At 42.2% G+C, this 14,644-nt stretch overlaps 1 protein-coding gene across 3 annotated transcripts in view; it reads right to left on the reverse strand.

Annotated features, from left to right (window-relative positions):
* RSF1 (remodeling and spacing factor 1) overlaps window positions 1-14,644 on the reverse strand; it is a 165,371-nt gene that overhangs the window by 60,458 nt on the left and 90,269 nt on the right. For all 3 annotated transcript variants that reach the window (XM_002708674.5, XM_017344448.3, XM_051822018.2), the window contains exons 4-5: window positions 11,786-11,991; window positions 87-241 (exon numbers count right to left, since the gene is read on the reverse strand). In XM_002708674.5, coding sequence (XP_002708720.2) covers window positions 87-241; window positions 11,786-11,991 — 361 coding nt within the window. The remainder of the gene's footprint in view (window positions 1-86; window positions 242-11,785; window positions 11,992-14,644) is intronic.

Consider the following 14,644-nt stretch of genomic DNA (forward strand, 5'->3'; position numbering starts at 1 on the left):
ATATACAGAATTATATGCTTAGGTAGCGAGTGTAAGAAAACAGAAAAGATTACAAAACAAAGCAAAATAAAACACACAAAAAAAACCTTGTTTAGGTGTTTCTTCCTCCTTTTTAGTTTCTTCATCCTCGAGGCTGGGACTCTCCCGGGAAGAGTTGTCCTGTTGGCTAGAGTTTTTCAACAGTACAGGATCAATCTGTGCTTTCAGGAGTGCAAGGGTCTCAGCCAACTCGTTTCGATTTCTAAACAAGGGAAAAAATATATCATAAACATCTTTCTTCTGTTCTAAAGAACTTTCTGAATGAATAATACCTATCAGAAAAACAAAAATCCAAAAAACACCCCAAACACTGCTAAAGTAACCCTAGGTGAATTTTACTAAGAAAGAATATATATTTTAAATATATAGTTCAAAGAGAAATTGCTATTCTCCCTTCTGATTAGAATGGCGATTCAATCTCTTTGGTTGAAAAGAAAACAAAAACACAAAGTAAATGCTTGATCACTTTTTAAGTATTATATAATCTTCAAGGAAATGGAATTAATGTGAAACTTGATTTAAGAAGTCTTTTATAACAAAATGATTCAAGTTCTTGATTATTTGAGAAATACGAATTTGTTTCTACTATAATAATATAGTATATATAATATAATATATATTATAATAATACTATAATAGCATTTGATGTTGTAAAATTATGATCCAGAACTTTGAGTAATCATGGCAAAAGTAAGCTCTAATAAACATGTCTAGAAACATTATGATGGGGCTGGCATTGTGGCAGAGCATTTAAGTTGCCACAGAAATACCAGTATCCCACGTAGGAGGGAGTGCAGGTTCAAGCTCGGCTGCTCCCATCTGACACAGCTCCCTACTAATGCACCTGGGAAGGCAACACATTGTCCAAACCAATGCATTGTCGAACATGTTTCCTCCTGGTCTAAGGGTTATAATATGGGTTAGGTGCTAAACTTCAATTCAATAAAAAAATCATAAACACAAACAAATAAAACAAAGTCAAGTGTAGATATCATCTATTGCCAAGTATGGGCTAAGTACCTGGTCTTCCACAGTACAATCTCCATCACAGATCACGTCACATTGCCTATTTTTTTCTCCCAGAAGCACAGTTCCTTAAGAAACAGTACTAAGTCTTTACAGCTACACAGCAGACCACAGTATAAATACAGCAAATATTTTATAAATACTTATATGGTTCCAGAGTTCAGCCACATTATTCTGTTTTCTGAATGAATTCCAAATGACTGAATTCACAAAAAAGAAAACTGAGAGGGACATCATATTTTTTATGGATGCCAAAAAAACTGAAGCTAAGCATTAATTAATAATATCAACTGCAGTGTTAACTGATAAGAAGTTAACATCAGTTGGTGAGTAATAGGTTTTGGGTATTACTCTAGGAGCTTTACATGGAATAGTCCATAAAACCAATATAACCTGATATAACTACCACCATCTGATGGGGAGGTTGAGGTCACACAGAAAGGCAGGGGAAGTTCCTAAGGTTCACCTGGAGTGTAATTTAGCAGGCTGAATTCCAGATACTCTGACTCCAGAGTCAGACATGTTAATCACTGTGCTATATTAGGAGCATATACTTTAGAAATTTCGTTACAGGGCTTGTAATTATGCATATAGGAAAAATATAAACACTATTTAGAAATCAGGTTGTCGAAAATAACCACCAAGACACTACAAATCTTTAAAAAAAAAAACCATGGATGGCTATATGGTGAAATGAACATATGTTAAAGATTCAATTAACCAATTTTGACAAATGTAATCTACACATCACTATCAAGATCAGGAACATTGTTAACAGAGAAAACTCTGTCCTATCCCTTCCTATTGAATCCCTCTTCTAGAACCAGCACCCATACAGATGCCGGTGCTTCAGGCCAGGGCTTTAGCCTGCTGTGCCACAGCACTGCCCCCCGCCTTTTTTTTTGAAAGGCAGAGTTAGACAGTGAGAGAGAGAGAGACAGAAAGGTCTTCCTTTTGTTGGTTCACCACCCAAATGGCCGCTACAGCTGGTACACTGTGCCAATCTGAAGCCAGGAGCCAGGTGCTTCCTCCTGGTCTCCCACGCGGGTGGAGGGCCCGAGCACTTGGGCCATCCTCCACTGCACTCCTGGGCCACAGCAGAGAGCTGGACTGGAAGAGGAGCAATCGGGATAGAATCCGGCGCCCCAACTGGGACTAGAACCCGGGGTGCCGGCGCCACAGGCAGAGGATTAGCCTAGTGAGCAGCAGTGCCAGCCCCCCCCCCCCCTTTTAAGATTTATTTTTGCAGGGGAAGTAGCAGGGGTTAAAGCTTACTCTGATAGCCTTGTCGTTTGAGTTTTGTTCGCTTGTGTTTGTGTTTTACTTTTTTGGAGCAGACAGTTCCAAGAAAGCTTTTGGCTTGTGAATTTAATTTTAAGGGGACAGGCTTTGGACTGAGGGCTGGGCCCCAGGGTGATCCTCAGCCTCTGAGGCTCCCCAAAGAGCTGTGGAGCGTCTGTGCTAGGGGAGACATTTTCCTCTCTTGCTGAATGGGCTTTTCCTTTCCCTGATGTATACAATCTCTTAGTGGCTTATGTCCCTCCTCCCAAAACATGTACTGCACAGTGTTCTGGGCAGTTGATACTTGTGTGGCTATGAGTCTTGGCTATTTTGTTTCCCTGGCCCGGAAGGCTCGTTGATGTTTCCAACCTGGCCTTGGTGCCCTGTCCTGCAGCCCAAGGCACAGGACTTTAAGCTCTTCCCTTACCCTTGCCTGGTTCACTCTGGGAGGTTAGGGATTTGAATCAGTCTCTGTGGGTCGATCCTCTGAGACCTGTTGCAGTTAGGTATTAGTCCCTTGAGCAGGCAGAGACTATGTATTATTTATCACTGACACATGATACTCACTACTTATTTTTCTGGTGTGTGTGATGTTTAGCCCTTGGCCCTGATACCCAGCTGAAGCCAGTGAATCCCTTCAGTTATAAACAAAGCTTTTACAAGTCATTTTTGCTTACACTATAACAGGGTTAACCTGGCCATCTCAAAATTAATTAGGAACTCTGACTAGCAGCGTTAAATTTCTTGATTAAAAACTTAAAGTATTAGTGCTTTAATAACAAAGGTGCTCCTGGCCGGCGCCACGGCTCACTAGGCTAATCCTCCGCCTTGCGGCGCCGGCACACCGGGTTCTAGTCCCGGTCGGGGCGCCGGATTCTGTCCCGGTTGCCCCTCTTCCAGGCCAGCCCTCTGCTGTGGCCAGGGAGTGCAGTGGAGGATGGCCCAGGTGCTTGGGCCCTGCACCCCATGGGAGACCAGGAAAAGCACCTGGCTCCTGGCTCCTGCCATCGGATCAGCGCGGTGCGCCGGTCGCAGCGCGCCGGCCGCGGCGGCCATTGGAGGGTGAACCAACGGCAAAGGAAGACCTTTCTCTCTGTCTCTCTCTCTCACTGTCCACTCTGCCTGTCAAAAAAAAAAAAATAACAAAGGTGCTCCTGATGAAAAGATTTGAGAATGATGCTAGTTGGTGCTTAATGAAAATATTTTGAACGAATGTATGTACCAGTTATTGCCATTTCTTTATTATATTGAAAAGTTTTCTTTTAAATAAATAGCAGTTTTTCAGTGTTAAAAAAAAAAGATTTGTTGGGGCCAATGCTGTGGCATAGCAGGTAAAGCTACATGGGTGCCGGTATGGGTCTAGCTACTCCACTTCCGATCCAGCTCTCTGCTATGGCCTGGGAGAGCAGTGGAGGATGGCCCCGAAGTCCTTGGGCCCTGCACCTACGTGGGAGACCCAGAAGAAGCTCCAGGCTTCTGGCTTCGGATTGGTGCAGCTTGGGTCACTGCGGCCAACTGGGGAGTGAACCAGTGATGGAAGACCTCTCTCTCTTTCCCTCTGCCTCTCCTCTCTCTGTGCAACTCTGACTTTCAAATAAATAAATAAATAAATCTTTTAAAAATTGTTTATTTGATAGTCACAGTTACAAAGAGAGCGAGAGTGAGTAAGAAAGATCTTACATCTGCTGGTTCATTCCCCAGATGGCCACAATGGCATGGCTAGGGGAGGCCAAAACCAGGAGCTTCATCTGGGTTTCCCATGTGGGTGCAGGAGCCCAAGCACTTGGGATATCTATTGCTGCTTTTCCCAGGCCATTAGCAGGGAGCTGGATCATAAGTGGAGCAGCTGAGACCTGAACCACCACCACCCACGTGGGATGCTGGCGGCACAAGCAGTGGCTTTACCCACTATACAACACCGGCTCCCACTGAAAGATTTTAAACCAGACTAATGTGAGATTTGTGTTTCAGAAAGGTTCACTCTGGCATTCACTTGGAGGATATCTTGAGAGGAAACGATATTAGCAATCAGAAGAACTATTTAAAGAGTTGCAATTATAGTTTAGGAGAGAGGCCTTACCCGCTATACCACAAAGCAGGTCCCTGCTATGAACAGTCTTACATGAGGCTTTTGTAAATATGTTTACATTTGTCAAATATAAATTCATAGAAGTGAAACAGATGGGTTAAAAGATGAGAGTTGGAAGAAACTGCCAAACTGTTTAGAAAGCCATACAAAACTGCTTCCCAAAGCACTAACACCATCTTAAATTGCCACTAACAAGGGTATAAGAGTTCCAGTTGGTCCACATTCCTGCTAACAGTTGGTTTTTCAACTAACGTTCATTCTCTTCATTGTACCCGACATAAAGTTATGGCTCATCATGGTTTTAACTGGGAATTCTGATATGTAATGAAGCTGGATAGATTTTCATGTGAATATTGGTCTCACGTACACATCTTTATGAAGTAATTACTAAACACTCTGCATAAAACTTTAGCTTCCTTAGTAGAAATGCCAGAAAAGCACCATCTGAAGTCCTCCGTTGATAATCAAAGTAGCACTTGATGATGTCTAGTTTCTCTAAGACAACTATTTGATAAAATCCTTTACAATTAATAATCATACACTATACACTATAATTTTGTTAAATTCAAATACTATGCTTATCTTTATCATTCTTTTTTTTGTAAAGATTTATTTTATTTATTTTGAAAGAGAGTTACAGAGAGAGGTAGAGACAGAGAGAGAGGTCCTCCACCCGATGGTTCACTCCCCAGATGCCACAACGGCCGGAGCTGCGCTGATCTGAAGCCAGGAGAGAGGAGCTTCTTCCGGGTCTCCCACACGGGTTCAGGGGCCCAAGTGCCTGAGCGATCCTCTACTGCTTTTCCTAGCTACAGCAGAGAGCTGGACTGGAAGAGGAGCAACCGGGACAGAATCTGGCGCCCCAACCGGGACTAGAATCCAGGTGTCGGCACCGCAGGCGGAGGATTAGCCTAGTGAGCCTTGGCGCCGGCTCAGAATTCTTTTAAGAATGCTGAAGATTAACTAATACTAGTTAAGAAAATCATCTGAAGCTGGCACTGTGGCGAATCAGGTTAAAGCCTTGGCCTGAGGCACCGGCATCCCATATGAGCACCAGTTCAAGGCCCGGCTGCTCCACTTCTGATCCAGCTCTCTGCTGTGGCCTTGGAAATCAGTATTAGATGGTTCAAGTCCTTGGGCCCCTGCACCCATGTGGGAGACCTGGAAGAAGCTCCTGGCTTCGGATCGCCCCAGCTCTGGCCGTTGTGATCATTTGGGGAGTGAACCAGGGGATGGAGGACCTCTCTCTCTGTCTCTACCTTTCTATGTAACTCTCTTTCAAATAAATAAAAGAAAAAGAAAAAATCATCTAACACAACTTATTGTAAGAAAAAAATTTCTACTTGCTTTACTTACTTTTTCCTCATCATCTGAGTTTCTACAGCAATTTCTTGCTAGACTTAATGCCTTCTTAAAGATTCCACTTTGAAGCCAGCATTGTGCCATAGCGGGTAAAGCTGCCGCCTGCAGTGCCGGCATCCCATATGGGCACTGATTTGAGTTCTGGCTGCTCCACTTCCAATCTAGCTCTCTGCTGTGGCCTGGGAAAGCAGTAGAAGATGACCCAAGTCCTTGGGCCCCTGCACCCACACGGAGACCTGGAAGAAGCTCCTGGCTCCGGACTTCAGATTGACGCAGCTCCAGCCTCTGCGGCCAATTGGGGAGTAGACCAGTGAATGGAAGACCTCTCTCTCTCCCTCTCTCTCTCTCTCTCTCTCTCTCTCTCTCTCATCTCCTTCTTTCTCTGTGTAACTCTGACTTTCAAATAAATTAGTAAGTCTTAAAAAAAAAAAGATTCCATCTCACACAAACCAGCAGGTTTCATTAGAAAATGCTTTGATCTCCTCTACCAGCCTTAGGACAATTATTTCTATGTAACTCAATAAAAGCGAACATGCTTGCTTTTATCCAGCCAAGTTCTACTTCCTCATAATGTGTATCCAGTAATCGTACCGCAGTCGTTGAGACTGACAGTCTTTCACAAAGGAAGCCTTTACATACTTGGAAAAAGTTCTGTCTCCCTAGGTCAAGTATTTCTCAGTTCATTCAACCATCTTCTTTGAGGTTCTTCCCATGAAAGACTTACTTTGCTATGTTAACATTTCTGGTAGAATTTTATATAAAAACCTGAAGAAAAAACTTTTATTCCAGGTATCATCATCTAGGTCAAGTAGGATGATGCCTCACATTATTTTAGGTAGCAAAAAAATAGATGAATGACAAGTAATACCATGTTTTAGAGCAAACAATAATAACACAATGTTTTCCACATTCACTTTTTAAAAACATGTGAGATCTATGTCAACAAGGTGGCTTACTACATTTTAAAATAGCAGTTAAATAATGTTAATGAGTTAAAGCTAACTGAACTGCCTGGTATGAAGATAATTCTTTGCTAAAAAGCACAAACAGACCCAACTAGGAATTTGAGGAAAACTACTACTCTTCCTCACAAAATACACATATTATATATATAATTAAGTGCCATTTCTTACCAAGTAAGGAATTTTACAGGGGCCCAGAAACCTTCTAGAGATCACAGTGCTATAATATTCACTACTATATGCCCCACTGTTTATAGAGTAGCACCTGTTACACAGTTGGTATGCAATATAAACATAAACATAATGAAGGGAAAAAATTAGTGCCAATCACATGGCCAAGAATTGGATTTAAGGGGCCAGTATTGTGGTGCAGTGGGTGACACTGCACTTGTAATGCCGGCATCCCATCTCAGGGTGCCCATTTGATTCTGGCTACTCCATTTCCAACTCAGCCCACTGCTAATGTGCCTGAGAAGGCAGGGGAGGATGGATCAATTACCTGGTACCCTGCCACCCGTGGGAGACTGGGATGGCTTCATCCTGGCCCAGATCTGCAGCCATTTGGGGCGTGAACCAGCAGATGGATTATCTGTCTCTGTCTCTTCCTCTCTATAGCTATTTCAAATAAATAAGCCAATTAATTTTAAAACTGGCTTTTATTACCCTAAATCAGGCTGAACAAACCCAATGTTTTCAGAATCATCCCAACTATTTCCATGCCATTTAGGAAAAATTCCCTGGTGCACATGATATGGAAATGCATGTATTCATAGATGCTTCAAAATGGTTAAGAATAAACTGGCACCAGTTTATTTAAAAAACTGTTTCTGTTAACATGGAAAAACTGTGTTTGGGTGTAATATAAAAGCATTTGCCTCTGAATCATTGCCAAATACGTCACTTTATGTTTATGTTTAGAATATACAGACATCTACACTTAGAATGAGCTGGGAAAAAAAGATGCAGAAGGAATGAAACCAGGGAAAAAAGTCAAGAAGAGCTAAAGCAACAGTAATGTATATATTTCTTCAATGAAGAAGCTAAAATTTCAATACTTGAGTTTACAAATGTTAAGAGGCAGCATGGCGTGTATCAGTTAAGACACGGCAATTTAGAACGTGAGCATTCCAAATTAGAATGCTCAGACTCCTGTCCCAACTCTGCTGATCCCAGCTTTTTGATAATGCAGACATCAGGAGGCACAGTGAGGACTCAAAAAGTCCTTGACAACCATGTGGGAGATCAAGATTGAGTTCATGGGGTGTAGCGCATAAAGCCACTGCCTGCGGTGCCGGCATCCCATATGGGTGCCAGTTCAAGTCCTGGATGCTTCAATTCCTTTTTTTTTTTTTTTTAATTTTTTTTTTAAGATTTTATTTATTTATTTGAGAGGTAGAGTTACAAAAAGTGAGAGGGAAAGATAGAAAGGTCTTCCTTCTGTTGGTTCACTCCCCAAATGGCCACAATGGCTGGAGCTGTGCCGATCCAAAGCCAGCAGCCAGGAGCTTCTTCTGGGTCTCCCATGTGGGTGCAGGGGCCCAAGCACTTGGGACATCTTCTACTGGTTTTCCAGGCCACACCAGAGAGCTGGATTGGAAGAGGAGTATAACCTACTCCAAAGCGCCGGCTCCCTTGCTGCTCCACTTCCAATCCAGCTCTCTGCTGTGGCCTGGGAAAGCAGTAGAAGATGGTCAAGTCCTTGGGCTCCTGCACCCGCATGGGAAGACCCAGAGGAAGCTCCTGGCTCCTGGCTTTGGATTGGCGCCGTTCTGGCTATTGTGGTCAATTGGGGAGTGAACCAGCGGATGGAAGATCTCTTTTTCTCTGTGCCTCTACTTCTCTCTGCATAACTATGACTTTCAAAAAAGTAAATAAATCTTAAAAAAAAAAAAAAAAAGATTGAATTCATGGCTCCTGGCTTTAATGTGGCCCAGTACTAGCTGTTACAGGAATTTGGGCAGTGAAGCAGTGGATGGACCTCGGTCTCTTTTCTTCTCTAACACTTTACCTTTCAAATAAATGTAAAAAAAAAAAAAGTTTCTGTAAAGAAAAAAACTTAAGAAATGCCAACAGTTAACAACAGAAAAGGCATGAATGTTTATTAAACATATACTATGGTCCTAACATCATTTCTAATACACAAGAGTACATTAAAAGGTCCATAAGAAAGCAGAGCCAATGCTGCGGCTCATTAGGCTAATCCTCTGCCTATGCCCCAGGTTCTAGTCCCGGTCAGGGCGCCAGATTCTGTCCCGGTTGCTCCTCTTCCAGTCCAGCTCTCTGCTGTGGCCCGGGAAGGCAGTGGAGGATGGCCCAAGTGCTTGGGCCCTGCACCTGCATGGGAGACCAGGAGGAAGCACCTGGTTCCTGGCTTCGGATTGGCGTAGCTCCGGCCGTAGTGGCCATTTAGGGGGTGAATCAACGGAAGGAAGACCTTTCTCTCTGTCTCTCTCTCTCTCACTGTCTAACTCTGCCTGTCAAAAAGAAAATTAAAAAAAAAAAAGAAAGAAAGAAAGCAAGCAAGCAAGCAAGCATGATTTAAAGATAAGCCTAGGGGCTGGCATTGTGGAATAGCAGGTTAAGCCTTCGCTTGGAATGCCAGCATCCCATATAGGAGTGCTGCTTGGAGTCCCAGCTGCTCTACTTCTGATCCAGATCCCTGCTAATGTGCCTAGGAAAGCACTGGGGCAATGTCCCTAGTCTGGGAAGATAGCAGAACATGGCTCAAGTAGAAGTCCAGGATAGAGTTCTTGGCTCCTGGCTTTGCCTGGCCCAGATTGGGCTGTTGTAGCTGTTTGGGGAATGGACCATAAGATGGAAGATCTCTCTCTCTCTGTCTGTATCTGTCTGCCTTTCAAATAAAAAAGCAGATAAATCTGGAAGGGGAGGAAGCACAGGAAGGAGGAGAGAGAGAGAAGCAAGAAGAGGAAGGAAGGAAGAAAGGATGGAGAGAGTGAGAGAGAGCAAGAGAGCACAGCAGCACTGTTCAATAGCAGCACAGCAGGTTAAGACATCACTTCTGAAGCTGGCATGCCATATGGAAGTACCAGTTTAAGCTCTGGTTGTTCTGCTTTGCAATCTGGCTTCCTGTTAATGTGCCTGAGAAGACACCTTGTGGCTTTGGCTTGAACCAGACTTGCTGTTACAGTCTTGGAATAAACCAAAGGATGGAAGAGCTTTCTCTCTCTCTCTTCTTTCAAATAAATAAATGTTTAAAAATATATAAAATTTCAGAGTTGCTAAAAAAGGCTGAAGTAAATCCAAGGGAAAGATTAGATTTGGTGGGTAAATTTTAAGGAAGCAAAGTTCATAGAATATGAGAATAATTTTTTTAAAAGATGTATTTACTGGGGCCGGTGCCGTGGCGCACTAGGTTAATCCTCTGCCTGTGGTGCTGGTATCCCATATGGGTGCCGGTTCTCGTCCCAGCTGCTCCACTTCCAGTCCAGCTCTCTGCTGTGCCCCAGGAAGGCAGTGGAGGATGGCCCAAGTGCTTGGGCCCTGCACCCACTTGGGAGACTGGGAGGAAGCACCTAGCTCCTGGCTTCGGATCGGCACAGCTCCAGCCGTTGCGGCCACTTGGGGAGTGCACCAAGGGAAGAAAGACCTTTCTCTCTCTTTCTCTCTCACTGTCTGCAACTCTGCCTGTCAAATAAATAAATAAAATGTTTAAAAATAAATAAAAAATTAAAAAAGATGTAGTTATCTATCTATTTGAGCAGTAGAGTTACAGACAGTGAGAGGAAGAGACAAAAAGAAAGGTCTTCCATCTGTTGATTCACTCCTCAAATGGCCACAGTGGCCGGATCTGAGCTGATCCGAAGCCAGTAGGCAGGAACGTCTTCCAGGTCTCCCATAGGTACAGGGGCCCAAGTGCCTGGGCCATCTTCTACTGCTTTCCCTGCCTACAGCAGAGAGCTGGACTGAAGAGGAGCAGCTGAGACTAGAATTAGTGCCCATATGGGATGCTGGCACCATAGGTGAAGACTTAACCCACTGTGCCATAGTGTGGCCCTGAGAATAACATTTTTAAAGGATTTTTTAAATTTTATTTGAAAGGCAGAGTTATAGAGAGGCAGAGGCAAAGAGAGGGGGGGGGGGGAGATCTTCCATCAAATGGTTCATTCCCCAAATGGCTGCACTTGCCAGAGCTTAGCTGATCCGAAACCAGGAGCCAGGATCCTCTTTTTATAAAAAGATTTTTATAAAGGACTGTATCAGTACCGTTTTTCTGTTTTCCTCAGAACACCAATGAAGAAAGATAATACGTAACAAAAACAGAATATTATACTGTGTCAAGATGAACTGGCCAAACTAAGATAGTTAGAAATAAACCATGCTCAGGCCAGCGACACGGTCAGTGGGTTAAGGGGCCACTTCTGCCAACTGCAACACTGGCATCTCACATGGGTGCTGTTTTGAGTCCTTAGGTGCTCCACTTCCGATCCATGCATCGGAGGATGGCCCAAATCCTTGGGCCTCTGCACCTATGTGGGAGACCTGGAAGAAGCTCCTGGCTCTTAAATTCTGCTTGGCCCAGCCCTGGCCATTGCATTAATTTGAGGAGTGAACCAGCGGACAGAACATCTCTAACTTTCTCTCTCCTCTCTCTGTTCCTCTGGCTTTCAAATAAATAAATAAAATCCTAAAAAAAAAAAAAAAAAAAAAAAAAAAAAGAGAGAGAGAGAGAGAGAGAGACTACACCTAAGAAAAAAGATAACTAAATGAAAACAAAACAACACTTTTCTTTGCTTTCTCTGTGTATGTTTTTCTGTGCATATTATTTATACATTGTTATTAATAACCTGGGTGTCAGAAGTACAAGGTCTATGTCCTGATAGGGACTGAACGTATAATTAACGAGTGTCCGCTATGGGTACTGTATTAGGCACTAGGAGAGGTCCTGGGAATTCCCCAACTCCACAGAAAGGAGCATCCCTGTTGCCTTACAAATCATTTTCCTAAACAAAAGAAAACAAAGCAAGAAACATTCAAATAAATACAGAAAGAGTCCAACATAAGATACCTGACAATGCATTTCCATGAAGAACCATCTTGATCATCTTGTTCCTCTATATACATTCTGACATTGTGATCCTGATCCAACTGGTACCAGTACATGAGGCCATCTTTGTCTCGCCCAATTGGTTGGAGACGCATAGTATCAGCATCCTCCTCATTAATAATGTTCTTGAATTTAAGATTGTCATCAAACTGACACTCGCAGAGATACTGAAAAATAATCATACATGGTTTAAAACAGCCCATAAAGATTCCTCCATCATGGTAAATATGATACAACTATAGAAATGACTCAAGGATGGGAGCAAACGGAACCTAGTTTTGCTACTTCATTATACTTTCCTCTCTTTTCTAGAATCTGTTTAGAATAATCAATTTAAAATAAAAATATAAATGTTAACAATTATTAAGTTGGAAACAACAATTGATACACAAATTAAACATATCTATTTCTAAAGTATGGAGTCTGCACTAAAAAGCTCCAAATTGGCTCGCTAATGGCATAAATTATTCTTTTGTTAAAATATTCATTTATATTTTAATTGACAAAAATTATATATAATAGTGTACATGCTTTGTACATGTATACAGTGTGGAATGGCTGAATAAAGTTAATCAACATGTAGCATTTAATGTTTTATTGTGGTAAAAACACTTTAAATATATTCTTTGCAATTTTCAAGTGTGCAACATTTTGTTATAATTATAATTACCATATGGAACAATAGATACCCTAAACTAATTCCTCTTTTCTCAGTGAATTTTTGTAAAGTTGGCCATTATCCCAACAATCTGCCTTCTATCAGCCCCTCAATCCCTAGTAACCACTATTCTGTTCTCTTTGTCCATGAGTACTATTCTTTTAGATTCTACACATAAGAGAGATCATGAGGCATTTCTTCTGTGCTTTACTTATTTCACTTGGCACTCTTAGGTTGATTCCTTATGTTGGCAATTATGAACATAGAAATGCACATACCTTGCAGTTTTTGTTGTGGCGCCATGGGTTAAAGCTGCCAATTGCTGTGCCAGCATTCCATATCAAAGTGCTGGTTCAAGTCCTGACTACGCCATTTCTAATCCAGCTTCCTGCTATTGTTCCTAGGAAAGCAGCAGATGATGGCCCAGCCTAGATATTTATGGACATTTGGAGAGTGAACAAGAGGATGGAAGATTTCTTCCTCTCTTTCTCTCTCCCTCACTTGCTCTCAACTCTACCTTTTAATTAAAAAAAAAAACAACTTCAATTAAGAAAAAGAGAAGTACACATATTTCTTTACAAGCTGGCTTCATTCCTTTTGGTTATTTACCCAGTAGTGGATTTACTGAATAAGGATAGCTCTATTTTTAAATTTTTGAGGTGCTGCCATACTTTTTCCATCATGTCTGTACTATACTTTGTCACCAACAGAACACGAGTGTTCCCTTTTCTCCGTATCTTTACCAACACTTATATCATAGCTGTTCGATAAGTCATCCTAACAGGTATGAGGGGATATCTCATTGTGGCTTATTTTATACTGAGTGATTAATGATGAGAAACACATTTGCATATATATGTTGACCATTTATTTGTCTTCTCTTGAGAAATGCCTATTTAGATCTTTGGCCTATTTTTTAAAAAATAATTTATTAGAGATAGAGATGAGAGAGTACCTCTTCAAACTACTGGTTCACTCCCCAAACGGCCACAACAGCTTTGGCTGGGTAAAGCCAAAGCCAGGAGCATGGAACTCCACTCGAATTTCCAATGTGGGTGGTAGGAGCCAAAGCACATAGGTTACTTTCCCAGGCACAACAGCAGGGAGTTGGATCAGAAGCGTAGACGCTGAGACCTGAACCTGTGCTCCTAAACAGGATGCAGCACTGCAGCTGGTGGCTAAAACCGTTGTGCCACAATGCCAGCTCCTTTTGTCCATTTTCAAATTATCCGTTTTCTCACTAGTGAGTTGAACATACATATATATATATATCATATGCTATTAATCCTTTATCAGATGTATTGTTTGCAAATATTTTCTCCAATTCTGTAAGTTGTCTCTTCACTAGGTTGATCTTTCCCTATGCCTAAGCATTTTTATTTGATGCAATCCCATTTAACTATTTTTGTTCCTCGGCTTTGTTTAAAAAATATAATTTATTTATTTGAGAGGTAGAGTTACAGAGAGAGAGAGAGCAAGAGACAGAGAGAAAGGTCTTTCATCCACTGGTTCACTCCGTAAATGGTCACAATGGCCATAGCTAAGCTGATCTGAAGCCAGGAGCCAGGAGCTTCTTCCAGGTTTCCCATGTGGGTGCAGAGGCCCAAGCACCTGAGCCATCTTCTACTGCTTTCCTGGGCACATTAGCAGAGAGTTGGATCGGAAGAGGAGCAGATGGGACACAAACTGGAGCCCATATGGGATGCAAGAACCATAGGCACAACACCCAGCCCTATTTTGCTTTTCTTCTTAGTTTTTGGTTTTATAGAAAAAAAAAGTCTCTGTCCAGATCAGTAACAAGTAGCTTTCTCCATTAAAAAAAAAAAAAAAAAATCCGATTTAGTTATTTATTTGAAAGCAAAGTTACAGCAGTGGGGGTGACAGAGATCTCCCATCTGTTGGTTCACTCCTTAAATGGTCACAAAGGCCATGCTGAAGCCAGAAGGTCTCTCACTAGGGTGTAGGGGCCCAAGGACCTGAGCCATCATCCACTACTTTCCCAGGCAAATTAGAAGCATGCTGGATCAGCAGTAGAGCAGCTGGAACTAGAACTGGCAACCATATGGGATGCTGTCATTACACACAGTGGCTGAACATACTATGCTGTAACACTGGCCCCAGCTTTACCCAGTTTCTTTTTTTTTTTTTTCCCTTTTTTAGAT

The sequence above is a fragment of the Oryctolagus cuniculus genome, chromosome 1, assembly GCF_964237555.1.
Source record: "Oryctolagus cuniculus chromosome 1, mOryCun1.1, whole genome shotgun sequence".
Taxonomy (NCBI): domain Eukaryota; kingdom Metazoa; phylum Chordata; class Mammalia; order Lagomorpha; family Leporidae; genus Oryctolagus; species Oryctolagus cuniculus.